The sequence below is a fragment of the Apteryx mantelli genome, chromosome 28, assembly GCF_036417845.1.
Source record: "Apteryx mantelli isolate bAptMan1 chromosome 28, bAptMan1.hap1, whole genome shotgun sequence".
NCBI lineage: Eukaryota > Metazoa > Chordata > Aves > Apterygiformes > Apterygidae > Apteryx > Apteryx mantelli.
In genome coordinates, this window is record NC_090005.1 from 1632064 (window position 1) to 1659940 (window position 27877).

At 58.3% G+C, this 27877-nt stretch overlaps 2 protein-coding genes across 2 annotated transcripts; both read right to left on the bottom strand.

The window, feature by feature from the left end:
- Positions 1-1045: 1045 nt before the first annotated feature.
- TCAP (titin-cap) lies at positions 1046-2108 on the bottom strand. Its single transcript, XM_067312160.1, has 2 exons — positions 1960-2108; positions 1046-1301 (listed from the first exon to the last, which is right to left on the bottom strand). Exons 1-2 carry the CDS (start codon positions 2106-2108, stop codon positions 1046-1048), a joined length of 405 nt encoding a protein of 134 aa, XP_067168261.1.
- Positions 2109-3208: 1100 nt separating this feature from the next.
- On the bottom strand, positions 3209-27005 carry STARD3 (StAR related lipid transfer domain containing 3). Its single transcript, XM_067312024.1, has 15 exons — positions 26958-27005; positions 18521-18803; positions 15478-15555; positions 15126-15203; positions 14981-15034; positions 14761-14878; positions 13515-13613; positions 12673-12725; positions 11730-11822; positions 10196-10258; positions 8955-9050; positions 8357-8436; positions 7884-7988; positions 6444-6537; positions 3209-3935 (listed from the first exon to the last, which is right to left on the bottom strand). Exons 2-15 carry the CDS (start codon positions 18734-18736, stop codon positions 3831-3833), a joined length of 1332 nt encoding a protein of 443 aa, XP_067168125.1. The 5' UTR covers positions 18737-18803; positions 26958-27005; the 3' UTR covers positions 3209-3830.
- Between the last annotated feature and the right edge of the window lie 872 nt (positions 27006-27877).

Sequence of the window (27877 nt, forward strand, 5' to 3'; positions counted from 1 at the left end):
GGGATGGATTTAGCCCCCTGACGCCGGGATAAAGGTGCTGAAGCCCCATGGGTGGCATGTGGGGACGGGGATGGGACAGGGATGAGGATGGGACTGGGATGGGGACAGGGATGGGATGGGCACAGGGAAGGGACAGGGGCTGGCGGGGGCCCAGGGACAGCGGGATCCGGCCGGGAGGGAACAGCTAATCTGGGTGCTGGCACTGGGGCCATCCCGGGCACGGGGACAGGCCGGGCTGGCAAAGGGGGGGACATTATATAAGCAAATCCCCCCCCCCCCGAATCCCCACAGGACTCCTGGATCCCTCCAGCTGCAGGTGACAGGCTGTGCCTCAGTTTCCCCGATTCAAAGCCCAAAGGGGTGCACAGGTGTGTGTGTGGGGGGTGTCAACCCCCCCCCCCCTTGTCCCCTAAATCTTCCACCGCCTCCCCCCCAAGCATGGTGATCCATCGTAGCCCCCGGCACAGTGGGATGAGCCGGGGCTGGGGCAGCCTGGGAACGTGGCCCTGGAGCCCCCCCGGAGCCCCCCGCGAGCAGCGGAGCCGCAGGGCGAGGCTGGACGTTTTATTGCAGTACAAAGAAAGTCAAATGGGTAAAAAAACCAGGCACAGAAACCCGCCGCGGCCCCCGCGGGCCCTGGGCCCCCCCCGCCGGCGCCCAGCTTGTCCACGGTCCCGGGGGTGGGGGGCGCTCAGAGCCCCCCCTTCCACGCCGGGGAAACCGAGTCACGGCTGGGCACGGCTCTGCCCCGGGCGCCTCGTCCCCACCGGCCCCCGCGATCCCCGCGATCCCCGCGATCCCTGCGATCCCTGCAATCTCCGCGATCCCCGCTACGGGGTGGGGGCCCAGGAGTCCGGGCTCCCCCACCCCAATGCTCTCCATCTGCCCACGCTGCTTCTCCAGGGCTGCAGAGCGGGCCCAGGAGTCCGGGCCCCCCCTCTGCCCCCCCCTCCCCCGCCGACCTGCTCACCCCCCTGCTAGCGAACTAGAGCCCAGCCCAGCGCCTGCTGCAGCCCCCTGCCCGCGGCCCGGACGCCGGGGCCCCTCAGCCCCGCTGGGCCTCGTGCGAGAGGGAGCGGGAGAGGGTGCGGGCGACGGCGGCCTTGGCGCCGCGCAGGTCGGGGGGCGCGAAGAGGGGCAGGGGCAGGGTGCGGGCGTAGGGCAGCAGGTGCTGGGCCAGCGGCTGCCCCAGGCGCCCGGCGCGCACCAGCCCCCAGGGCGAGCGCTGCTCCAGCACCCGCGTCTCCCCGCGCTGCTCCAGCGTCTCCCGGCGCCGCTCATCCGCCTCCCGCCGGCACCACCTGGGCACCGGCAGCTCGGGGGGGTGCTCGGGTTGGGGGGGTGTTGGAACCCCCCCCCCGAGCCCCCCGCGTCCTGCACCGCCCCACGGGGACACAGAGATCCCCCCATATCCCGCACTGCCCCATGGAGACCCAGAGACCCCCCCCCATCCCACACTGCCCCACAGGGAACCCACAGCCCCATGGGGACCCCCGAGACCCCCATGTCCCGTGCTGCCCCATGGGGACCATAGAGATCCCCCCCCCATATCCCTCACTGACCCATGGGGACCCCCAAAACCACCCCACATCCTGCAACCGCCCCATGGGGACCCACAGCGACCCTGGAGACCCCCCCCACATCCCGCACAGCCCCACAGGGACCCCCACGGGAACCCCAGAGACCCCCATGGCCCACCCAGACCCACAGGGACCCTTGGAGACCTTCCCCGCCCCCCAGCCCCATGGGGGCCCCCCACACCCCTGGAGCCCCAGAGACCCCCCCCTCCAGCCTGCCAAACCCATGGGGACCCTCAGACACCTCTGGGGACCCCCTCAAACACACCCCCGGAGCCTCCCGCAGCCCCACGGGGACCCCAAAGCCCCCTCCCAGCCCTTGGGACCCCCCCCCCCCAGCAGCCCCGAAACGCCGCGCGGTGCCGCCGCCGCCGCCGCTCACCCCTCCTCGGGCCGGGTGCTGAGCACCAGGTCGAGCCACTCGGCGCTGAAGGACTCGCGGCGCCCCACGTCCTCCTCCCGCACGCGGCAGCCCAGGCGGGCGCCCGAGAGCAGCCCCCCGCTGCACACCACCGCGCTGGGCCCCCACATGGCCCCGGCTCCGCTCCGCCGTCGCCTGCCCCGCGCCCGCCCGCCCGCCCCGCTTATATGGCCTCCGCCGCCGCTATTTTTGGGACGTGTCGCTGGCACCGCCGGGTGCTAAGGGCCCTCTCGGGGCTGGCGCCGGGGGGGGGGGGGGACACGAGACATGCATCCCCCCACGGGCGCCTGGCCCCGCCGAGCCCCCGATGCCGCGGCAGCCCGGAGGTGCTGACGGCTTCGCGGGGCGCCGCGCCAGCCCGGCCCGCAGCACCCCGGCGCCCACGTGCTCCCCCCGGGCTGGAGCAGGCGAGCTGGCAGCGAGGAGGGTCCCGCGGGGACGGGGCGCTCGGGTCCCTTCTGGCAGCACCGGCCCCGACAGATGGGGGCTGCGGACAGACAGGCGCCCGCAGGGCCAGGGCTCACGTGGCCCCAGGCCTCAGTGCTCGGGCGCCCGGCGCTCCAACTCTGTCCCCTGCCCGAAAGGAGGTGGAGGAGCTGCCGGGGCCGCCGCGCCAGCACCCGCCGGGATGCACGGGGAAACCGAGGCAGGAAACCTGCCCAGGGCGCCAAGCAAGGCGGATGCTCCATGCAGATGCCCAGTAGCCGCCCATCCTTCGAGCTGGCTGAGCCCTGGGCTCATGTCCCGCTTCTCCGAGCTGGGGGCCTTGGGGCCGGCTGCCGGCACCGCTGGATGCTTCGGACACAGCCCAAAGGGAAGCAGCACACGGGGGCCGGGGGCACAGGGGGGCCCGTGCTCGCGCCAGTGCCCACACGCCAGCCACGCTCTCCTCCCCGCTTTTATTCGATCGGGTTACAAAGGTCGCGCGCGGAAAGCAACGGGCTGCAGATAGCGCAAGGGTTTTTATTCGGAGAGGCGGCAGCCAGGGGCAGCCCCCGGCGGGCACGGGGCCGGGACCCCCACGTGGCGCCCGGACCCCTGCGCAGCACCCGGCCCCGCGGGCCGCCGTGGGCGCTCCCCCCGCCTCCCGGCAGCGCTGCCTGCGCGGGCCCCCGCGTGCGGGCGGCTTCGCGCTGTTTCCCTTTATAGCGCAGAACACGGCACCGGCGCGCACAGGTAGAAAGAAACCGCAGTCGCCCCCGCAGCCCCCTTCCCCCCCCCCCCCCCATGCTCAAAAAAAGGAGAAAAGTCTCTGCTTAAGGCGAATTGCGCTCTGCCTCCGCGGGGAGCCGCTGTCCCCCCGGCATGGGCCCGGTGCTCAGGGGCCGTGGTGGGGCAAGGGGGGTCCGTGGCAGGAGCTCGCCCTCGGGGACACCGGTGCATCTGTGACCCCCCAGGCCAGACGGTGACAGGGGGACGGATGCAACCCCCTCCCCTGCTCCTCGGCCTTGTCCTCCAGCTCCTCTTTTCCCTGGAGCCGGGGCGCGAAGGCAGGAGCGCCGGGAGCCCCCGGTGCGCAGCTCGGCCCCGAACGCGGAGCGAGGGGCAGGGCAGAGGCCAGGCGCCGAGGGGGGCAGAGCCGCCGGCGCGGGCAGGCGTTTGGCACGCGGCACAGTGTCAGTGGTTTCAGGTGCCCCGGTTAGGCGGAGCAGCAGCAGGACAGGGAGCCGGGCACCCGCGGGCGTCGCGGCCTTGGCTCGGCTCGGTTAGTAGGGGGCAGCTGCCTCCGCGGGGTCCCGGTGCCTGCGGTGAGGCTCTTCCCGGTGTCCGGCCGCGGCAGCCGTGGAGCGGCGAGGGCGGAGGAACGTCCGGCGAGGGCGGCTCCGCGCCGCTCAGGGTTTGCTCGAGAGCTCGCCGACGCGCTGGCGGAGGTGGAAGGCGAACTCGAACATGGTGGCCGCCAGGCTCTGGTGGATAAGGTAGCGGGGAAGGCGACCCTGCGGAGAGGCACAGAGACGTTGCAGGAGGAGGGAGCGTGCAGCGCACCGCGGCGGGGCAGCGTGAAGGCGTCACCGCTCGCCAGCATGGCAGCGGCAGCAGCCCCCCGGGGCGGTGGGTGTGCGTAGCCCACCCGAATTACATGCTAAAGCACCCGGGAGCTGCTGAAGCTCGCCGCAAGCCTGCTAACGCCTTCACCCCCAGCCAGGCAGGCGAGCAGCCATGTACAGGCGGGCACCGGCTGCCTGGTAGCAACTCCAAGCCCACCGGCCCCCCGGCTCGCTGACGGGACGAGATACACACATCTTTGCACGCCGTCCAGGAGCCTGCGGGTTGCTGCACCGCGGCCCATGCACGAAGCACGCGGGAGCCAGGCCTCTGCCCCGGGCGGCTCGGCTTTCGCTGCCCAGCCCGGGCTGCCCTGGGCGTTCGGCGCCGGGCTGGCCGCCTGCCGCCGCCGCGGTGTCCGTGCGGAGGGGACGGGCCTGGCCGAGGGATGCGAGAGCACCGGGGCGGGGAGCGGCGGCTTTCGACGAGCTTCCGCTTGCTCCGGGGGAGTAAGTGAAAGGCGTTTTGATTTCTCTAAAAAACCCTGCACGACTCAACCTGAACCACCTCATCCCGTGCTCTATTACACGAGATGCATAAAAAAACCCCACTTCTTCCCTCCGCGGGGGAAGAGCGCGCAGGCAGGGCTGGGAGTGCGTTCACGGGGTTGGCACAGGGGCAGAAATAAGTTCCCAGGTCACAGCGTTTAGCTCGGGCAGGGAGGGCCGGGCCGGCCGCCCCTTCCCCAGGACACAAGACTGTGCTGGGCGGGACGGGTAGGCGCAGGAGAAAATCCCCCCGGATCCGGGGGCGGGAGGAGATCGATTCCCGGGCTGCCGCTGGGAAGTGCTACAGCGGAGCAGGGCCCCAGGGTCTCCCCGGCCCCCTTGGGCAGGGCCCGAGGCAAAGGCCTCCCCCGGAGCAGGCTTTCCGCTGCAACACGGGGGTGGGAGACTGTGAAACTGTTGCTCCAGGGGCCATTTCAGATGCGTCTCCGAAGCGAGCCCGGGGTGAAGCTGCAGCGCAGGCACAAACACACACACACGAGCGCAATTCTCGCCTCTCGTTGAAGGAAGGGATGAGCCATGCGCTATAAATATTTCTTCAGGGCCAAAGGAAATAGCAGGGCAGCACGTAAGAGGGGTCTGAGCACTAGCAGAGCACTTCAGGAAGATGGTGGAAGCAGTTAACAGGCAGGTTATTAATAGCTCGTCCGCTACGGCATTTCTCCCAGCAGCAGGAGGCAGGCGGTGGGCGAGCGCTCTCCGGCCCAAGAAGCGGAGGGAAGGTGGCACCTTTCTGAGCCCCATCTAGCACAGCCAAAAGGGGCTCCTTATCTCTCCAAACCAGGCGGTTAGCGGAGGGGCGGGAGAGGCATCGGAGCCAGATCCGCAAAGGGAAAAAACACCTCCGCTGCAAAGCCCCATGCCAAGCAGCGCAAGGGGCAGCGAGGCCGAGGTGCGGCTGCTCTCTGCCCTTCCCCTACTTTCAGTTCCCAGCCCAGGAGCTGCCAAGGCAAGAGCTTTTGCAAAGCCTTTTCCAACCATTTTACAAGCAGCGCAGGAGCTCGCTCTACTTTGTGGGAGGGGAGGGACGTGGGAGGGGAGGGGGCCGCGCGGCTTTGCAGACAGAGCGCTGATGAATGGAGCCTTTGTGCTCGCTGCTGCAGCACGGTTTCCACGTCAACCCCTGCGCGATTCAGCGGAGGAAGAAAACAGGGCAGCTCTACCCAGCGCCTCTCCCCCCCGATCCGATCCAATCCGATCCGCCTGACCCCCGCTCCCGTCGTACACTGCCTTTTGTCTAGGCCACCAGCAAGGACTCAACATGCAGCTCCACAAATAACTCCGGATCTGGGTCATCTCGTACAGCTGAAGCGCCTTTCCCTGCGAGCGGGCACCGGCCCCGCGCGCTCCACGGGTGGCTGTGTTTGCGCCGAGGTGCCTGGTAGCAGGGCGCGCAGGGGCGAGTGAATCATCCCTTCAGCAGGTTCCCGGGAGCAGCGAGCAGCCAGACAACACCTCACATGCCCAACTATTTTTGGTCCCCAGAGAGGATAAAAATCACCTCTCCCCCAGCCCTGCACGCAGAGATGTGAAACCCATAACCAGGATCTCTGCCAGGTGAGGAACAGTTTCCACACCTCAAACTGGGGTAACTTCACGGGGAACGAGGGTGACTTTCAGGTACTGCTTAACATCTACCAGCAAAACTCAAGTCCCTTTAGGGCTGCTTTTGATAATGACCATGACTAATCGCTGGCTGCTTTCGGAAGTGGCCAACAGGATTACAGCCCCTGTATTGCCCACCTGGGGGTACACAGCAGGTCCTCAGCACGCGTCCTGCGCTACGTGGGGGACTTCAGAGCATGCTGATTAACTCTGCCTGTGCGGCAAGCAGCTCTGCCGCGGGGAGGATACAGCCACGGCGCTCGCACATCAGCAAGGAACTCGCTTTACCTTCAGGTCCGTGTTGAGAATCCAGATGAAAGTGCAGACCCTGGGGTTGCTTGGACACTTCAGCACGATGAATCCTCCAGGCCCGTTCTCACCCCTGGGGAGAAACAGCAGCGCAAAGTCTGACTGGGGGCTGGCAGGCTGGTCGAAAAGCAATTCTCTAACGCTTTGGGGGGCACCGCACCGATCCCACATTAGCTCCGATCTCGCATTAGCTCCTGTAACAGCCACCCCCTCCGCCTGGCAGCGAGGGCTGGAGCCCAGCAGGGCAAGAACAGATGTGCAGAGTGCCCGGGAAGGTATCTGGTTTGGCTGCAGACACTCGAGCAAACATGGCAAGGCAGGTTTCCCACAGGTGCCTTGGCAATGGAGGTGCCAGGGCTGCCGCAGGGCACGAAGCAGCCTCTGCCTCCGAATTGTGCCAGTCCAGCCAACACCAGCTCCTCACCGAGGGGGGGCTTCCAAGGCCCAGCCTGGTAGAAGCAGGAGCAAACGAACAGGTCCCAGGAATGCCGAGCGCCCAAGGAAAGCTTTGGCAGTCAGGACTGGCTCAGCGCAGAGAGCCTTGTCCTCACATCCCCCAGATCCTTCCTGGCACCATCTGATGTGTCTCAGAGACAAAAGCTCTGCTCACACACACAGCCCAAATACAGATTTCCCTTCCCTGTTCAGGAACACAAACTATTTTTGCTGCATACATTTGTAAAAAGATTTTCTAGACCCTGAAGTCCCCAGCTCCTAAATAGACTGAGGCAGCTATAACGGCTCTGAGTTAAAATGTCAATTACTTTAACCAGATTATTAGGAAAAACAAAGTCAGTGAGAGAAGTGGCACAGCTGAGCCCCAGGCATTGGAGCAGACAGTAACAAGGAGTCCTTGTTTGATGAGGCTCTAACCCCGCCGAGATCCATCACCGGCTGATTGTTCCTTTGGAAGGGGAGAGGCCAAAGACCTGGCAATACTTTGGGAGTCAGTCCATCTTAAAGTAGCTTGTTTCACCCATGGGACCATCTCTCCATGTCCTCAGCCTTTAAAATCAGTAAGCGACTGGCTTACGAGAAGCAAAAGGCATCCGAGAGGCTCAAAGAAAGACAGAGTCAGCTGTTTACTGCCCCTCAGAAATGGCAACTGTCCCTGTTTGGGAATTAACTGTTACATAAACAGGATGCGGATTCGGTTAGGGTTTGTGCTGTTACTGGTTGGCACCTCCACTCCCCAGAGCAGAGAGCTGGGAAACGCCCGAGCAACACTTAACAGCACGGAGAGTTTCTCTAACAAAGGAAGAAGAACAAGGGAAGCAAGGTTTAGTTCCACAAATAGATCAGCTTCCTCCAAACGGTGCCAGAAAGACAGCAGGGTTTTCATTTAAGTGGCTCTTTGCCCTAAGCTTAAGCAAAGTGTGTGTGTCAAATACCAGCTAAAAAATAGAATCTACCTCTTACCTGACGTATTTGGAGAGCGGAGGCTTCAGGCTGTGCGTGGTCGATATCCCTGAGGAAATGTACCTGTCTCTTCTTCTCTCGATACGACGCACGTTCACAAAGTCCCTAAGCAAAGAAAGAGCACTGACTGCTTTAAAATGTGCACAGGACTTTGACAGAGCAGATCAGGCACTCCAGACTGCTGGGAAAGGCTGTAGCAAAGGTATGTCAACACACGGACAAAATGGAGCGTAGCATTGCCGTCAGGGAGATGGACTAACGGACCCCGACAGATTCTGAGCTCCGAGACTCCTGCCAGAAACCTCTGGAGGTCACTTCAGGGGCTCATTGCCTTTGGGAGCGTTACCCACACCGCCAGCCCGCCCTGCCTCCTTGATACTGGGACAGCTCACACAGCAAATCAGATGCTTCTCTCCGTATTTTAGGATGATGCTCAGGGGCTCGGTACAAAATAGACAGTGGAATAAACTGACCTGGGAGAAACAACGCCGCCTGCGGCCCCAGCTGCTACGTCGTACGAGACGATCGTATTGTCTTCAATCCGCTGCAGGATCTGAAAGAAAAGAGATTTCCTCAGACTGTACCTGCAGCTCAGCACGGAGGTAAAGACCCTGCTTTAAAACAGCACCAGGGCTCAAAGCAGCCAGAGCATCTTTAATAGCTGATCGGAGGCTCCGGGGCTGGAGGGAGAGCCCTCTGCGAGCATACGCGTGGGTTTGTCTCCCGGCCCAGGGCTGGCCCCTCCGAGGAGGGCACTGCCTTCGGATCCTTGCCACACCAACAGCACGAAACACCCAAACCGTACCGAGCAAAAGCAGGCTTGGCTCAGCCGCTGGCCCATCTCCCTGCCCACCTCATGGGCTTTTGGATGGGCACATCCATGCAGCTGGCTACCGCAGAGCATTCGGATCGTACGGATGAATGGCAGAGATTTAACGCCTCAGTGACTCAGATCCAGCTAAGCTCCAGTAGGGCCTGGGCACCACTGACAGCCGGTGTTGGACTGGGAAGCTCCAACTCTCCGCTCCAAGGAGCTCCTGTGATTAAGCCATCTTTGTCCGGCACGCTCACCTGGCAAGCTGCCACTGTTCTGTTCCACAGGATCATCTTCTCAGGCTGGAGAATAACCTCCTGGTAAACTGTTTCAGCAGAGCACTGCAGGAAAGCCTGAGGACAGAGCCAGAGCAGTTAGCCAGTCCCCTACTCCCCTTTGGTAAGATTATTTTTAAGGAGCGCAGGACAGATCACAAAGAACAACTGGGATGAAAGAGGCGGGGAGCAGTGAGGCTGGCCTGGCTCGAGCACATGCAGAGTCGAGGTTGCTTCCTCAGCGCATCTCTACCCTGAGCTGGGCTGCCCCACTGCCACGGGGCTCTCAGTCCCGGGGGCCGAGAGGGCACACGTGGAGTCAGAGAAGACAGATTGGACCTCAGGTTTAGGCAACTGCTCAATTGCTGCCTGCTATGATCTGTGCAGTGTGCTGGGTGGAAGGGCTGTTACACCGGGTATAAGAAGGAGCAAGCATCGGTCTGTAACGTGCCGAGTCAGACAGACCTCGGGACTGACCCAGGCTGGCTCTTCTTCCACCCTCATCCCAGTTTATCAGCAATTCTGGTGTGTGCGCAATCGCTCTGGCAAGCTGCTGAAAAGCTACTCTGAGCTTCAGTGTAGGCAACATTCATTCCTCCACATCCCCGTGGGACAGGGGATCTTCAGAGGCAAACGGTTAATGCAGTAAAGTGGGACCATCCAGCTTTTCCTCTCGAATACAGAGCTGCTCCATTGGCAGCTCCTGCCAGCAAGGCAACATATGCACTGGAACAAAGAAAAGCCACCGCAGCACCAATGCTTCATTAAAGCATGGTTTACAGCCAAGCCACTCCAGCGAGAGGGCACAGAGCGAGGCACTTCTGAGCAGCTCTTCTCCATGCCAGGCAGCAGCAGACGCACGCTCAGCCCTGGTCTTGCTGGCAATTAGTTGCAATTAGCCTCCTTGGTCAGATTAGTCCTAGATGCTGGGGTTGGAAGAGAGTCTTGCAGTCACCTGCTCCCACTTCTACCAGCAGAGATGGGGGCCCAGCATATTTGCTGGGGAGGCTGTCTGCCAGCCAAAGGGTTTTCCTGGAGAGATTCCCTAGAGCGTGCAGTGTAGTTCATCTGCCTCAAGCAAAGAGAATGTGCTTTGCAGACTGACTTGTCCTGCCAGAGCCAGGAGAGAGTGTAAAACCTCAACTGAATTGTGGTTCCAAGCAGAGCAGTCAGTTTTTGCCTGTACCACACAGATTAAGGAATTGATTCAGAAAGGTTCTTACCTTTAAAATAAAGGTCTTGCCATGGAAAGGTATTTCAAAAGTGTAAACAACATCACCAAACTCCTGCAAGAAATGAGAGGGTTACATTTATGCTGGCAAAAGAAAATTAATTGCTCCTCTCCAAGGTAAAGTCTGCTAGTCTCAAACACTGTGCTGTGGCTCCAGGAGCCAGACTGCCTCACATGTCATCCTCAAGGACCATCTTCAGCCCTGAACTGTTCCCAGTTCCCCCCCACAAGGCAGCAAGCCCCAATACTGGAACTGCACTGAACACATTTCAGATGCACATGCACAAATTTCCATAAACAAAACGACACCCAGAGAGGCAACAGTGTGATGAGACAGGGAAAGAATCCATCTCACGCCAGCCTGCAAACTCCATTTCAAGGTCAAACTCTCTTTGCAGCAAGCTACCAACACCACCATAAGAGAGAGGGGATAGTTTGCCAGCACTGCTGTTGTTACCTACATCCAAGAGGAGACTCCCTGGAGGGGTTAGGGACGGACAGATGATAACCTTTCATCATTAGCCCTGTGTTAAACTCTGATTAGTCTATTTAAATCCATCCCCCTTTGGATAAAGAAAACAATCTGCCCAGCTAGTTTGGCATCAAACAATGGATCACTTGACAGGGGAATTTTAAACACCAGATGAGACTGCAGTTTGCAGGACTATCACCTCAATCATGTTGTGAGCCCACGAGCAGAAAGCGAGGTTGGTTCTAGGGGGCAGAGAGATCGCCCCTTTCTCTCCACCCTTCAGAGAGAGAAAGGAGCCCTAGAGGCCCCAGAAAACTCTACTGCAGCTCAGGGAACGGGCAGTGGAGCGAGGAGACAGGCAGGGCAGGGCCTGCTTTGCTTTGTGCACCTCTGTGCTTTTTGAAGAAAGAGGCGCCACTTGCAAAAGGACAGTCGGAGGATGTAATGCAGGGACATGTCCCTATTTATACTCCACCACCCACAAGGTCCCTTTCCCGGGAAAGGGGACACATGAGCAGCTTTGTGAGACGGGACGGGAGGAACAGTCTGTGCCCTGCACACTCCTGCTCCCACGTGGACCAAAGCAGGCCAGAAAGGCCAGACCCCAACTTGGCTGGAGTCTCCCCAGACCTCAGCACACTCAAAAGCTTCTCGCTGGGGAGCACGGGCAAAAGCTGCGGCAGCGGGGCTCTCCCGCGCTGCCGCGCTGGCCAGCATGCCCTCTCTCCTCCCCACGCCATCAAACGCGGCTCCACATCCTAACAGCTACCCAAGGTGAGCTGTCCACCCCTGCCCGCCTGCCGTCGAAAGGGAGGAGCGATGGGCTCTCTCCTGTCAAACAGGAAGGTAATTAAACGTCTAATTAAATAAGAGGGGATTTTACATTTAACTGAACTGGAATAGATTCCTAATTCAATCAGGTAATTGTAACGCTTGTTAATTTTTCATGTCGCGAGGAGGTTTCAAAAGCCCCATTTGTCCTCCAGTTTTTGCTAAGCCATCCGTGCTTTCTGCAGGCAGCGCTGCTGGCGAGGTGGGGTCGGGGGACACTTGCATTGTTTTTCTCGAACTTCCAGTTCTCCTCCTGGGCTAGGATTTGGTCCACAACTTCCATCGCTTCTTTGCCTTGTCGGACATATTCTTTCTCCTAGAAGAGAAGGGAGCATTTCACTAGCTGTATCGCTGTAAGCCTGAAGTGTGCAAGACTTGCTCCCCTGCCCAGGGTTGGCAGAGGGAAAAGGGATAACTCCCATCACCACACTGCAGAAATCTCTTAATTCAGGTCACAGAGGCCTCATTTTGGAGCTTGAAGTCACGCTCCCCGCCCTGGCTCATATCCACACACCAGCTGTGTCTACCAGTGTGTCTCCTGCCTCCGCGTAAGGGTTTCCAGCAGGAAAAGGGCTATGAGATGTGCTGAGCTTCTTTCTGTTGAAGTGCCAGACCTGGAGCTGTACAGCAACAGATCCACTTGGAAAACAGCACAAAGAAGCCTGCGCCCAGCCAGACCTCAGGGCGGTGAAAGACTGCCTGGCTTGCTAGGGTTCAGCGAGGGTGGTTGAGACGATACCCCTTGAGGTATGCAACCGCATAACCAGGAACCGAAGAGGGAAGGGCAGGAAGAGACAGGCAGAAGACGGAGCCAGAATCACACCTCCGTGGGATGCTGCCGAGGAGGGCCCAAGACCCTGGGGAAGTAGATTAAGGCCCCCAAACGGACCCCTCCCGCTATGGCCACAACTGGCCATTGGTCCCAGGACGTACGGGGAACAGCCTGGTGCTGAGGGTCAAGGCAGAGCACATCGGCCAGATTCCCATAGAACAAAAGGTTGTGAAATGAGGGACAAGGACTTCTGACCCTTCGCAGATACAACACCCTAATGGGGCCACGGGATTGTCAGATACCCTCACAGCCCGCAGACCTGGATCAGCCGGATGCTGGGAGCTCCCTGGAGCTGCCGGGGCAGGGATAGGCAGCATTGAGCTGTGCTGTTTACCTGTGCTGTCAACGCTTTCCTTCCCGCACCTTCCTCATCCGACTCGTCCGACCCTAGGGGGAAGCACACAATTAATGGAGGGAGCTGAAGATCCTACTTGTCCAGTCTCTCTTTGACCTTTTTGTGGGGGACAGACAGCACCAGACCCCTGCACCTTTTCCGATGGAAAGGGCTGTTAGCGGAGGCAAATCCAACACATCCATCCCAAACATTGTTCCAGACACCTCTGCTCCATGGCAGGCTGACACACGCTGCTCTGCTCCCAGCTGGGCACAAAACCAGGTGTCAGCTACTCCGAGACAACTGCTCCAGCTGACGTCTCCCCGCTCGGGAGCGGGGCAGATCTCCGGAGCATGCAAGAGGCAGTATCGCAGGGCAGTGGCGCACTGCCAACTCTTATCCTCACCTGCTTGTGGTGACTCGTCCCTGGGCCCTCATCCGAGGGCAACATTTTTCAAGTACTTCAGCCACAGCTAAGAGCTTTTAATCCTAAGACCACAAAATGCTCCAGTTTCCCCACTGGGCTGAAGCCGGGCACGCAGAGCTAAGTCTGACTCTGCTCCGCAGATGGTACAGAAGCAGAGAGACAGCACGGTCTTGCCTCCTCTGCCCAGGCGCGCGCGCCGTGCAGGGAGCGGGGAGCTCGTTTTGCAGGGTCAGTTCTCAGAGGCCCTGCCACCCGCCGCTGCCAAGGGCCGGGCTAACGAGACACAGCTCAGAGAGGAGGCAACGATAGGGGTGAGGAGACCCTGCAGGAATGTCGTAAGGGGAGCGAGCTCGGCAAACAACTCAGCCCAGCTCCCAGAAAGGTTATGGCAGAACGGGAAGCAAAAGCTCGTTACCTGCGAAGGACTCCGGTGGGGAGTAAAACTGCCCATCCGAAAGGGCTCCAGGGTAGAGCAGGGGGCCTCGAGCGGCCGCGGCCTGGGCTGCCAGGTACCCTGGGAACCAAAACACGAGGGTTTCACACACGCAATGTCCAGCACTTCAACACCACGGGGCCCTGGGGTCCCTGTCCTTCCCTCCACCAAATCCACCCCGATTTAACCACCCTCCCAGCCACTTTCTTCCAGACACAGTTGATCTTTTCGCACTGACACCAGCCAGCCCACAAGCTTTTCAGCTCCTATTGCCTCATCTTTTGTTTGAGACGTTTTATCTGCATGGAGATCAATGGGCTCTTTTGCCTGTCAAATCCAAAGGCGATTAAGCATCTAATTAAATAAGAGCTTCCCCTGGAAGCAATTTGGAACCTGAGCCTAATCCAATAGAGGCACTAAACACTTGATCATTTTTCATCTTAAAGCCTCCTTGCAAGACCCAAACATCCTCTGGTGTTTTCCAGTCAGTCAGTGCATTTCTGATCGAGTCTCGCTTGACAAATACTTCTTAGTTAACGTGCCATTTCCCAGTCTTCTTTCGTCAGTTAAGACTGGAAGAAAGAAACTCCTTTGCCTGTAATAAGCACTGCTGCTTTAGGAACGGGCAGCTGTGTTAGTCCAGGCTGAGCATCCACTCCCTGGAAGGATCCTTGGAAGTTACAGGTGCTCAAAAATTCACTGTAATTTGTAAAGCATTAGGTCAGAAAGACTCAACCTCCCTTTAGTCTGACCTCAACAACCAGGGACTGTAAAATTTCACCTACCATAACCCATACTGAGCCCCTGTAATATGCCTTTGACTAAAACACTCCTTTCTAAAAGGTCTCCAACCCAAATCCAAAGACAGCTATCAAGAGATGGAGAGTCCAACAGTCCTGTTGGCATTTGTCCCACTGTTTCAAAATTCTCGCTGATGCGGAGGTGAGCTCTATTTCCAATACGTCTGGCTTCACTATTCAGACATTGGGGAATTTGGCAAGCTTTTCCCCGCTCAATTAAAAGATGCTTTTTATAATCTGGTATTTTCTTCCCCTGAAAGGGACTTATATACCATAACAAAATTGAGTCAGGCACTTACCATCACAGCCAGCCTGGAGATCACTTCCCCATAAATGTCATATCTGTCAAGGTGCTGCCAAAACAGCAGAAACCCCAGGCCCGGTAGTTTAACCTGCCAACTCCTACCAAAGAGGAGCAAAGTACTTACATCGTTCCTCTTCTGCTTCCTGAGTTAGGACTTTAAAATCCAGGAACCAAGTCTCTAGCCAAGCAATGACAAACGAGACAATAGGAAGTAAATAGCCGAAAGCCCCTTTGGTCAGAAGCTGAGTGGAAGAGAGCAAAAACCACAGGGAGTTTAAACAAAATGGAAAATAGCAGCATCAAGTAATCACAAAGCAATCCCCTGTGAGCCCAAGGAAACCAACCTCGGAGAGGATGACCTTCACAATCAGGAAGGCACTCGATACCAATGTAGTGACCTGAAAAATAAAATTACATATCTCAGACCCCTGCAAATTCTAGGCAGAAAGAGAAAACTGAAAACATAAAAGCAGAAAATTGCCTTCTTACCGCTATGACCCACCAGTGGCGCAGTTTCAGGATTGCATAGGCCAGCAGCAACACAAAAAATCGAAAGAAAGCCAAGACCTTTAAAAACAAAAAGCCATTGATACTAGTCACTGTGCTTGCCCCATGCCAGGTGCTGTGTGGACAGAGACACGAGATCTCGCCACCCAGACAGACGAGGTCAATGGTGCAACAGCATGGGCTGTGACCTGCCCAATTTCACCGAGCCAGGCCAGCAGCAAGGCTGCAGGAAGAACCCAGCTCTCCGGTGTGCTGACCCTCCCTGCACCGCTACTGCTGCACCACTCCTTGCTTAAGGGCTATTTCCCCACCTGTGGCAATCTGGGATACTCACAAATATATCAAAGAAAGAAGTCTTAAAATTGTACTCGACGATTTCGTTCTTCAAGTTCTTCTGAATGCCATCCTTGGTCTGAATGGGAGACAGGAAAAGAGAAAATGCTACTGAGTGCAATGATAAGAAACTAATGATAGGAAAAACCCGGCCAAGCAGTGCCCAGAGGTTACTCTCAGTTCAGGTTATGCATCAGGCATATAAATGCCTGCTGCAAGCATGACGTGGGCTCATCTGCAAACACAGGGCCATGGGAGGATACCACAGCCCATTTCACCCTCTGTTTCACACAAAGGAGTAGGAATCAGGAAGCCAGAGCTGGAGCAGCATGTAGGTACATTAAACACCTCTACGTGGAGGCTTTCTAACACTGAAAACCAGCTCCTGGTTGTGGCTGGCACATCCACCGCCACCGGATCGCAAGCCTCACAGCCTAAGGCCCTTGATTCCTTGCAGGCCGGCTGGACATCTCCCACTTGTGCCCACTACTTTCATGTGTGGTTTCAGGTGTCAGACTGGAGCTACATGGGAAGAAACACAGAGCGAACAAAAAGCCATAGGAAACAGCTTCCTTAGCGACTTCAGTAATGCAGCCGCTGAGCAAAGCTTCTCCCGGAGTTGGACATTCAAAACATCTCTGCTGTGCGGGCTCTCGGGGGTCACTCAGCAGCGTGGTGGAATTTAAGCTGCAATCGTCCTCTTTGTACAAAGCACTACGGGGTCCCCTCCCCTTTCTTCCAGGCCAGCTGGCTTCCTACAGCTAGCAGGAACACAGCAGTGCTGAACGGCCCTCCAGGAAATCCGACAGAGGATGTCAACCAGCCCGTTTGAAAGTACTGGCAAAGGGGAGCAGGGAGGAGAGGAGGACTAGAGACAGGCGCACACACAGACTGCAAGGAAATCTAAAAGAGGCAAAAACCCCACATATTGTATGCGAGTGTGGAAAAGGCTCACAGAAGCGCTCTCTTGCCTCACCCCTAAACAATGTGGGGTCTGACAGCCCTGGTACTTTCGACACCATAAATCCTGTTCTCAGGAGCTTGGAACTGCTGTTTATGAGGAAGTGGATGGCTCAGGTAACTGGAACAAATGTTTCACCTTTAGGCTATTGGTTTGAACACAGCCCAGCTGGCCTGGAAGCTGGTGTGTGCTGACAGCTGTTTGATGATCTGTGAGAAACAAGTTGGTGGATCTCAGGCCAGTTCTTGGCAGCCTGGTGTCCTGGCACCCTCTTGTCAGACAGTCCAAGGACAGAAGAGGCAGCCATCGGGAAGTGGTCCCTCTAGGTCAGGGCTGGTGCTTAGTATTCAGGGAAAGGGAGGCAAAGCCGTTCTGCACTATTGCTTTATCCGATCTGTGGCTACAGGACTCAAGCCAGCCAGCTTTGCCGAGCTGCTGCTGAAAACGTCTTCCCAACACTATTAGATCTCCAATATGAGATGCTACCCAAGGAATGGGCACAACGAGGGCTTTGGATTAAAATTTCTGGGCTGCGTTTCAGTTTAAACAAACATCATTACCTTGAATGAGCAAGAACTGTCTGAGGCATCTCTATCTCTGAGAGGAGCAAGCTCGCAGAATTACAGTTTGCAGGCAGCAGGCATTTAATGAGGGCTGATTTGCTCAGCTTTTCTTGCAGCAAAGGGAACCATTTGATAAAAAAAGCATTAGTCACGACATAAACTTGTCGCTCTTCATAACTAGGCAAATAAGCTGTCCTAATAGCCTTAAACATGCAGCATCTCCACTCAGGGCCCAAATATCACCAGTTAGTCACTCATTAATGGTTACCTGCAAGACCTATGCTCAGAATTACCCTGGTGACCAAGCTACCACATTATTTCCCTAGGGCTGGATTTTTTGATTTGTAGACAAGCGCCCTGCCAGAGAACAACAGACACAAGAGCATGAGGCCGGGGTCCAAGCTGGCTGCATGCAATATCATCGGCATCGCCGGAATGCTGGCCGAGAGCTGCTTTTTCCTAGCTGCAAGGGGGGTGGGGGTCTCTTCAGGCTCTCGACACTGTGCTGCTGTTTGCAACGGGAAGGGCAAGAGAGCTGCTGGCCGAGACAATCTGTTAAGTGCAGACACTGCGCGAGATAAACAGGACAGAGATAAGAGTCGCTAAAGCGAGCACCGGATTCAGTTCTGATAAATAAAGGCCAGACACCAGGAGGGCTGCATGCAGAAGCGGCGGGGTCTATCTGTTCATCTTGCCTTTCTGCTCAGGTTTTTCCATGGAAGGACATGAAGTACCTGCAGCCTGAAACCCGTCACCAACACAGCTGAAACTAGTCAGGACCAGTTCAGGGAAAAAAAAAAAATACAGCCCAGGGAGTAACTTCAACCTGATGGGACAGAAGTGAATAAACTGGATTTCCCCGTTCATTGCAACCATTCACACACTGAGCAAACACAGCACCGCGGCACGGGTGTGACAGCAGCGTTGGAGAGGACCAAAACCACTCGTGGTGCCCTTTGCTAGTCCACCCCAACGGCTGAGCTGCATCACCAGTTTTCAGAAGCTGAGATCAGTATGTTGGGACCAAAGCTCAAAGCTATTTTTGGTTTTGCCCAGCAGCTGGGTGGGTGAGAGGAAGGTCTATCTACACATCCTTCCTCACTCCACCAATGCTTTGAGAGCAAGAAACTCCAGCAAAGCTGGCAGCTGCTTGGCAAACGCAGAAGGAAACTTCACTTAAGGCAAGGGGGGCAGGAGAGAAATTTGGCCAACTGCTCAACCTGGCGATTCCACTGGCCACAGATCTTGTTACACTATTGACACGGAGCGTTATGTGCAATGCTGTTAACGGCTCTGGACAGCCACAACACAGCCTGGTTGCAGGAAATGAGCCGGACTTCAGTTTATAGCTACTGCACACTTGTTTCTCAGCTGGTGCAAATCAGCAGAGCACTGGGAAGAACAGACAAAGACTGGGCCTAGGACTTCTGAAACAGAGCAATTAATGCAGATGGACTTGAATTTAAAAAGCGTAATGTTAAGAGGGGAAAGACTCCACGCGTTTGCTTCCCCTGACTTACATTCAGTTCAATTATCCACAGCAGAGAGATGAAGAGCAGATCAAAGGTGACGAAGAGGCAGAAGGTCCTCCTCACGTCCGAGATGGCTTTCCTCTTCTCCGGAGAGAAATAACAATATGGAGAAAAGCCTTGGCTCTGGGAAAACGAAGTGCTGATGGATGCTATGGCTGGGAGGCTTCGTTCCAGGTCGTGCTGCAAGTCTGTCGGCTTGCTCATCCTTGGCCCAAGCAACTTGGGTCCTACGTCAATCGGGGAAACATCTGCGAGCTGGTCAGTGCATCACCTGTGGGGAGACACCAAGGGGACCCTCAGACCTCAAAATTAGCAGGGACAAGTCCTTATGTCTTGCGGCCTTACTCAACTGAGACACCCAACCCAGCCTGGCCACTACTCTTGTCAGCTAGAAGCAATAAGTGCAAAAAGGAAGCATGCACTCAGTACCCCTTCTCCTCCTCTCCCCCTTTGAGGGCAAATATTCCTGTTACCAAATCAGCCAGACCCTGTCTGTTCTAAATAACTGCCGGGGGAAATGGCTAACACCGACTCTTTGGTTACTGGAGAGCCTCCTCTCAGAAGCGAGCGCATCTAGGGCTCTCCCTTCTGCCCCATCTCCCCCTCGTACACCATGTTCGTCAGCACAGGCACAGACCCCCTTCCCTCGCGCTTGCTGCAGGCAAAGAAGAACCGGCCACAAAAGGCTCAGAGGTGCAGGAGGGTCCATGAAGTCGCTAGAAAGTGTCATTTCAATCCAAAGTCAGTCACCCAGAACATGCTCTCAGCATGGAAAGCCAAGCTGGCAGCTACAGCCAGCGGTCAAAGCAGCAGATGGCAAACCCCATGGAGATGCCATGGCAGCAGGGAAAGGGGCCGCAGGGTGTTTTTGCAGAGATCTGAGTATGGAAAGGGAGCTGTTCCTGGGATCCCTGGAGCCACCCGGCACTTCCCCCGCTGCAACAGCCTCATCTATAGGGAAGGATGCGAAGTTCATAGGGGCTCGGCATTTTGCACCATGCAAACGTCATTCAAACCACAAAGCACCCGGATCTGATCATCCTGTGGCTGCGGATCAGCCCCTTCTCTGCCCACGCAGTCGAGAGTGGTGTCTGCTCCCTTCACTGACAGGGAGCTGGTTTTTACACCCTCTCTGAGCTGCCCGGCTCCAGCCAAACGCCAAGCGGTGCAACAGGAAAGCAGAAAGGGAAACTGCCGCTTTTTGTCGCAGCCGTTGTGGGCTGGCAGTGCCGGGCATCGGGACAACCACGTGAGCGGGTCGGGCGCGAACGAGGTGCTGAGGTCTGAAGCCTGTTTTCAAGCAGCCTTGCCAGCCATTGTATGAAAATTTTCCTCTCCGTCAGCAACACACACGGAGGCAACTATGCTACTGAACCGTGCAACCAGGCACACACACGAGACAAACAAGGAGGGCGGATGCCAGAACAGGTCACGCCAGGGGTCTGCCGGTCCCTGGCTTTGCCATCTCCGAGTGACCCACAGCGAAGGCATAATTATGAACATATTCTTTCCAAAATACTCATGCTCAAGGACATATTGTTTTCAGGGAGCTGGACTCATTGCTGTGTTGATCACTGTCCCAGCAGTTCTGCTTCCTCCAGGATCTGAGCGAGATTAGGTTTGTCTAAGGCAAATCTCACTTGAAACCAGGAGGCTGCAGCCAGGCCCCGTCTGAGGAAAAAAGCCCCGAGGCTGCAGCCAGACCTGCGGGAAGGGGAAGCCACGGGGCCAGGCAAGGCCAGGGATGCTGCCGAGTCCTTTCCAACACTGAACGATTGCGAGAGCTGGCCCTGACCACAGCTCGATCCGTAACCGCAATTTTGGGTCCCTGCGCAAGCGGCTCTGCGTTCCAGTCCCCGGGGAGCACTGGGTCTGGAAAGGGAACAAAGCTGGACTCCTGTCAAGTCACTGCTACTCTCTGTCGGAGGCGCTTCGGAAGGAGCTGGAAGACATGTCACTTTGGATAAGCAGCAACGACCACGGCCCTTCGCTGCTCCGTGCGAGCGGCCCGTCTCAAACCGAGGAAAGTTAAAGACATCTGTGAGCGCTGAATAATGCATCACCTCACGCGCATGCTGCCTCCTCCTCTCCGGCACAGTGTCACCGCGTTCTTCGCTCAAACACCACTTTGCACTTACACAGCCCCCCGCAACTTCAGAGTGCTTTAAAATCACCCTGCAAGGCTGCCCGGCCCCATTCCCCAGGCAGATGCTGGAACGGCATTAACGTTGCTCCGCGGCGGCAGGGATACGGCGCGGGAAGCAGCCAGCCGGGGCGCTCAGCGCGAGCACTGGTGAAGTTCGCAGCTCCCACAGCACAGCTAAAACAATCTGTTATTAAAATCCAACTTTCAGGATGAGATTTAGCACTGCTTTAGAAGCCTGCCTGTCCTGGAAATAACATGTTGATAGCCAACTTCTGGGAAAGAATTAATGACAAGGATTTTACCTTCAGAGTAGTAAAGGAGAGGTGCAGTGGGACAGGGCAAGACTTTGCAGAAATATTTTAAGCCCAGATGGAAAGAGATATGGAGAGACTGGTTTGCTGCATGCCTTGGGAACTACCTGGATGCTAATTCTGAAGCGTGAAATGCCCAACTTTGCTCAATTCCTTTTAAAAAGGAAACTCAAGTCCTTACCAGTGAGCAGCAGCCCTGCGGACAGGCCCTGCCTTCTGCGGTGCCCTGCGGACTGGGACTGCTCCACCAGGCAGGAAAAAGCTCAGAGCAGAAAGAGCAGCGGCTGGGCCCGAGTGTGTTTAAACGTGCCTTTTTTCTAGGTGACAGATAAATTATTGAGCATCCTGGTGTTGTATTATGCATTCAGACATCCTCTGCAGTCTGCACGGGAATTGTGGCCGAGCCGCTGCTCCGCTTCGGGGGCCCTTGAGCGGCGCCGCTCCAATGCTGGACACGACTGACCGGGGACGTGCCGAGTTCAGGATCAGAGCAGGACCGTCCCCGCTGCGCCAGCACACCAACCGCGCAGGGCTGCTCGGAGCCGCTCGAGGAGAGATGGACGGACTGCCGGGAGAAGAGGCGGCGTTTCGCCCCGGCCCTTGGTGACTCCTGCCCCAGCTCCCGAGCTCGCCCGGCGCAGGAGCGGCTGCAGCTGCCCAGGAGACACGAGGCAGAGCATCGCGCTTACTCCTCGCTCCCTCCCCGGCAGCGAGTAGGCCCGAGAAGCTGAGTGGGAAGCAAACACGTAAAGGAGCAGGCTAAGTATCGGATGAAACCCTGAGAGAACGCCAAGCGCAGAGACCCAGCGAGCGCTGCCGCAGGTCTGGGCGGCGGAGCGCGCCCCGCGCAGCCCCAGCCCAAAGGGACGCACCGGGGACCTGCCCCGAGGCACGAGCCGTCCCTGGGAACGGCCAGGCCAGCCTGCGCGAAGCCAGCAGGACCATCCCTTTCTGCTCTTTTTTTTTTTTTTCCTACCGATTCAAATCACAGGCTTCTCATTAGCACACGTTTGCATGTTAATGACATGTCTTACAGTAAGAAGCCTTTCCATCTTGTGACATAGCTTCTCCTTGCCTCCTGCGCCCCCGACTTCCTATTAATGTGTCTTCTCAGATCATATGATTACTTTAACAGTTAATTCTCATGTCACCTCTTTTGATAGTTACAGGCTTTGCACCAAATGCCGCATCAGAAGACAAAACGCCTAGAGAATACTAGAGAAGGATCCTTTTCAATGCACCAGCTACAGATGTTTTGCCAGCTGCTAGCATGTGTCCGAGTTTCCTAGAGGGGAGAGGCACCCTTAAAGCAAAAAGGTAAATACTGAATTAGACGCTAGACCTCACTAAAAATATGAAGCAATTCCAACTTCTTCAGCAAAGGGCTCAACAGGCCCCATAACATTCACAACTGGCATCTTTCAGCACCCTGGTAAGGCAGTTTTGTTAACGCGCAGCAATCGCATTGCTGATCATTATAAGCAGCGCAGCGCTCCCCAAGCGCCGCGTTAAGCCACCCGCCCCGTTACAACGGCACGGCGCAGACCTCCGCAGCGTGATTTTTTCCCCGCGCAGTCTGGGGGCGATTTTAAGAGTGCCAATTTGTAGCTTTCCTTAAAGCACCTTCCAGGGCTAATTCGAGCCCATGCCTACGCTTGGAAAGGTCACCGTCCTGGGCACATTACGTGTTGGCTTCTGGCAGCGCCCCCGGCACACCAGGCCTTGCCCCCAAGCGACAAAGCAAACGGACGAGGTGGGCTGAAAGGCAGAGGCCGTAATAAAACAGAACAACAAGGTAGATGAGGTCTTTAGCGTCACTCTGTTTATGAGCTGCTCCTGTTTCCAACGGTCTGGCGGGAGGCTTGCCGAGAACAACCCCCTGCCCAAACCCCGTGTCCCAGTGCGAGCGGTTACAAGGTGTGCCTGTGGGAAGCCCCGGGAAGCTCACCTCCCTCTCCGCTTCCCGAGGCAGAAACAGGAAAATTCTGCTTCTCGGACCACTGCATGAAAAGGGGCAACACTTCATTTGAGCAAACAAGGACGCAGGACAACACCAGGCGGTGAGTGGTCCCTAGGCCAACCTTCCCGGGATTTCCGTTTGGGGAGAGGGTGCTTCTTCCCCTACCAGCTCCTCTCTCACTGCCCAGCTCCCCCAGCTTACGGGACGCGCTCGCAGCACCCTTTGGACACTTGCTCGTTTCCCCCGCGTCGGGCAGGGCTGCCTGCGCCAGCCAGTCTCACGGTGGTCAGAGGCAGCACCGCTGCAGGACCCCGTCAGTGCGCTCACATCACATACGGGTCCCAGCTCGATCGTGTTTTCACTCATCCCGGCCTCCTCGCACGGCAGGGAAAGGCAGTGCGCCCCGGCTTTGCCACGCCGCTTGCTCCCGAGCAGCGCCCTGGCTCTCCCCCAGCCCCAGCCGCTCCTCCCACCCCGCTCCGCGCAGACCGCTCCCGGCCACACCGCTATTTTCATTGTGATCCCTTTGCCCCCTCCCAGTCTTTCCATTTGTAAACCGTGCCCTCGGGAGTCGGAGGGAAGCAGGCTCTTGGCTTTGGAGCAACTTGACATTTGGTACGCCGAGGGCAGGAGCAGTTCGGCTGCAAGCTCTCTGCATCCCGGGAAGCAGGCAGTGTTAAGCCTTCTCTTCTCTGGGCCGCTCCTGCGCGATGTGTCAGGCTGGAGGAAGCGCTCCCGAGGGACCGCTGAGCTGTGCGCTCCCACTCCCTGTCAGAGGGCGTTCAGAAAAATCCGGTTGTGGTTGGGTCACATGCCAGCTCAGCTGCTCTTCTGAGCAGCGCTGCCATAGAGGGGTCACTTCCCACTTCTCCGAGCCCCAGCTTCCCCCTACGATCAAGCCCAGGTGACAAAGCAGAAGAGCCCTGGCATTCCCAGCAGCGCTAGTGTCCGTCCTGCTCGGACTGCGTTGGGAATCGATCCAAACCACCAGGCCAGTTGGCATCCCAAGGATGTTTTGGGGACTCTGGGATGCAGTGAGCGCTGGTTCAGTTCAGCCACTGCCCGCAATGTGGTGACCTGCCCCAGGGCCGCGTCCTGCCTTCCCCAGCTGCAAGGGCAGCAGCTCGGCACAGCTCAGACGATGAACAACCCCTGCTGCGAGGGGCTCGGCGAGCAGCCGGGGCGCAGGTGCCGGCAGCCCCACAGCTGGCAGCGCATGTCCCACACCGCTAGAGAGCCAGACCCGAGCACCGTCCTCACCCACAGCCGCCTACCTCTCCGCATCCAATTTACAGCCGCGGCCACCCAGGCTAACACTCCCACCAAAACATCCTCCTTATTAGCACTTCACACCATCAAAACAATTTTCAGAACACTTTGGCAACGACGCAGTCACCCAAACCCCTGATTCACCCCGTCTTCCGGCTCCTGCCCCACAGCTGCGTGGCGTCTCCGGGCCCCTCTCCCTCCTCCGCCCCTCTTTTCTGCACCCCCCCGTGGAGCCCACGGCTGGTGTCAGACACCCTCTGCCATCCCCACGCCTGGGGAGGCTGCGAGAAGCGCTGCCTGCCTGAATATTCAGGAAGGCTCCTGCCCCCGAGAGCGGCTGTGAGACTCCGGCACGCAAGCTGGCAACTCGGGGTCTCACAAGCGCACGAGGAAGGCTCAAGGTCTGAGGTAATTAGTCACTGTTTTTATTAGCAGTCACCAGCAGCTGCCAGCTCAGGTTTATGAAGCAGCTGTAATGAGGAGACTCTCAGGGCCTCGTGCAAAGATTAGAAGAAAAGTTTGTCCTGAGCGAAGCACAGGAAACGTCACCCCAGAAAGCTGCTGGCCTTCAACACGACATGTTGCCAGGGAAGGATGGTTTCCCCCACCCTGCTCTGCTGCTGGTCCCAAGGAGTTTGGGCAGAGAAACGGACGCAGCAGGCACCGTAACACCGCAAGGATCCGGCGGGGATCAAGGAAAATAGAGAATCTGATGCCAGGTCCCAGGGACTGCACACACCCTGGGCTGATCCCACGTTGTGCACGGTCCCGTTTCCTTTCATCCAACCGTAATCACCGGTTCCTACTCCCAGCCCAGCCAAGACTGCGGGTTTACTTTATGTCTTGCTCTTTGGAGAGCCTTTGATCTCCCTGCCACCATCAGAAGTGTATTAATAAAGTACTAAACTCTGGCCAGATCTCATTGTACTGTGACTTAAATCTCAGCAAATTCTCGCTTAGTTCCTGCACAGCAAGTGCCAAGGGGTTTTCTGAGGTGCCGCGGTGAGGAACAGGACATACGTGCTCCAAACAATACAGATTTACAACCACATGAAAAACTTCATACCGCTTTTATCACAGCGGAGATAACAGAGCTTGCAGAGGGCAGCGGCCGCTGCCAGCACCACCGCGCCACGGTTCAAGGAACGTCCTGCCTCGCGCCCGTCCGCAAAGGGCAGGGCTGGCCTCAGCTCAAACCGCAGAGGTGAGAGCTCCCCAGCGCAGCAACGAGTGCGTCAGGCAACGAGCCCGCCCAGAGGAAGAAAATAAAACTCGAGGTCTCTGCAGAGACCCCAGCAGCGAAGCGGTGGGGGTGCATCTGTGCTAATTGCATGCACGGAGGACGCAGGCAGGACGATGAGGGCAGACAGGGGCAAGGCCTGGACCCGGGATCTTATTATTGCTCAAGTCGCAGCTTGAAAGATGACAGCTGCAGCACGGGAAGAGGAAGGAAAAGATCATGCAGCTAAGAGCATCCTCAGACGCGATACACTCGACTTCACGGGAACTGAGCGCTCAGTGCAGGCAGGGCACGTCAGCCCCAACCGCTGTGCATGCAGCACCCTGCCATTGCTGGCCCAAAACGCATGTTTTCTACCACCATCCAAGAGCGACAGCCCTCGCACCGCCGCTCTCCAGCGGGACAGAGAGCGAGGGAAGAGTACCCAGGCCTCAGCGACCGGCCCCGCGGAGCAGCAACCGGCCCCGCGGCTGGCGCGTATCCTCTCGCCTGTCTGCATAGTTCAGGGTCTCAAAATGTTTTGCAACGTGAGCCCCTAAAAATAGCACAATCCAGTAACCCATCCAAGGCTGCGCGGCCAGCAGCCCTCCGAGTTATAAAGGGATGTTTACAGCATAGCCTCACAAGTACTGGAAGTCACGGTGGGCCCCGAGGATATTCTAGACTCGGCCGTTCAGGTCAGTGCTTGCGAACGGATCGAGCGGAGAGCTAGTCCCAGGCCCTCAAATAATCCGCTGTGACCTTAAGCGAATCTCTCTGTCTCCGTGTGCCTTCACGTTTCCAGCTGCGAACAGACCGTACCTCTTCCCAGGAAGGGTTGCAAGGCTTAATTAGTTAATATGCACAAAAGCACCTTGAGGTCCCTGAACGGAACAGTATTATTATTACCATCAAACCGAGGCAAAGCTTTTAGCTGCGTGTATCTCTGGAAGCTCCTAATAGACGTTTACTGCCTGCGCCGCGCTTTCGCCTCTCCCCGGCGAGGAAGGCTCCTGCTCATCGTCACCCGCGCCGACAGCGCCCATCAGATAGTCTTAAACCATTTAAACGCAGCGGTGCCCGTGGCAAACCGGGGCCCGAGGCAGCTTAAGGGAGGCGCGATTTCAATCAGCGCATCGGCGCTTATCGGCAGCTGCCTCCCGCCCCCGACGTCGAATTCCACCGTGGGGCAAAACCGACGGCGAGGCCGCCTCAAGGGCCGGGCGCGAAACGCGGCGGCCGGGCCCGTCGCAGCCCTCCCCGCAGCGGCCACCCCCGACGTCCCGGCGGCTGCGCCCAGGCGACGCCGGGAGAGGGGCCTCGCCGGGGAGCGACCGCCGCCGGGGACCCGGCAACCGGGGCACCGCCGCCATCCCCCCCCCCCCCGGCCCGGCCCGGCCCGGCCCGGCCCGGCCCGCACGGGGACCCGGCAACCGGGCGCAACCGGACCCGCACCCAGGCCGCCGCCGCCGGCGCCGCCGCCACCTCCCCGGCCCCGGCCCCGGCGCGGCCCGCGGTACCTGCTGGCGCCGCCGGTGCCAGGTCCCCGCCGGAAGTAGACCCCGGCGCGAGCCGCTTCCGGCCCCGCGCGCGGCGCCGCCGCCACCTCTGACCCCGGAAGCGAAACGCCGCAGCGAGGCTGCGCCCGGCACCGACCATTGGGGACCGGGCGGGGGGGGGGAGTGGACTGGTCCAACCGGGGGAGGCGGGGGCGAAGGGAGAAACCATTGCTGGGGGGGGAAATGTGGGGCCGGGAGAGACCATTCCCCATTGGTGGGGGAAATGTGAGGCTGGGAGGGACCATTCCCCATTGGGGGGGATGTGGGGCTGGAAGAGACCATTCCCCATTGGGGGGTATGTGGGGCTGGGAGAGACCATTCCCCACTGGGGGGGATGTGGGGCAGGGAGGAACCATTCTCCACGGGGGGAGGGGGGGGATGTGGGGTGAAGGGAGAGACCATTCCCCATTTGGGTGGGCTGATGTATGGGTCCCACCCCCCAGCCCCCTGCCCCACATCTCCCCATCTGTTACCCCCAGACATGTGGGTCCCACCCCACAGCCCCCTGCCTCCCCACTCCCCTCTGTCGCCCCCAGACACCTGGGTCCCACCCCACACCCCGCTGCCCCACATCTCCCCATCTGTTATGCCCAGACATGTGGGTCCCACCCCACAGCTCCCTGCCCCACATCTCCCCGGCTGTCACCTCCCGGACATGTGGGTCCCACCCCACAGCCTCCTGCCCCACATCTCCCCGGCTGTCACCTCCTGGACATGTGGGTCCCACCCCACAGCCCCCTGCCCCACATCTCCCCGGCTGTCACCTCCTGGACATGTGGGTCCCACCCCCCAGCCCCTGCCCCGGCTCTTGTCCCCGGATGCCTGGGCCCCACCCCACAGCCCCCTGCCCCACACGTGCCCCCCGGCCCCCTGGACCCCCC

Excerpts from the sequence above, each read along its gene's own strand:
- TCAP (XM_067312160.1), bottom strand. The coding sequence starts at position 2,108 with ATGTGGGGGCCCAGCGCGGTGGTGTGCAGCGGGGGGCTGCTCTCGGGC. Across the intron at positions 1,302-1,959 it reads AGCACCCGGCCCGAGGAGGG|GTGGTGCCGGCGGGAGGCGG; the intron begins GTGAGCGGCGGC and ends GCCGGTGCCCAG.
- STARD3 (XM_067312024.1), bottom strand. The coding sequence starts at position 18,736 with ATGAGCAAGCCGACAGACTTGCAGCACGACCTGGAACGAAGCCTCCCA. Across the intron at positions 15,035-15,125 it reads GCCACTGGTGGGTCATAGCG|GTCACTACATTGGTATCGAG; the intron begins GTAAGAAGGCAA and ends TTTATTTTTCAG. Across the intron at positions 11,823-12,672 it reads GGAAAGCGTTGACAGCACAG|GAGAAAGAATATGTCCGACA; the intron begins GTAAACAGCACA and ends CTTCTCTTCTAG.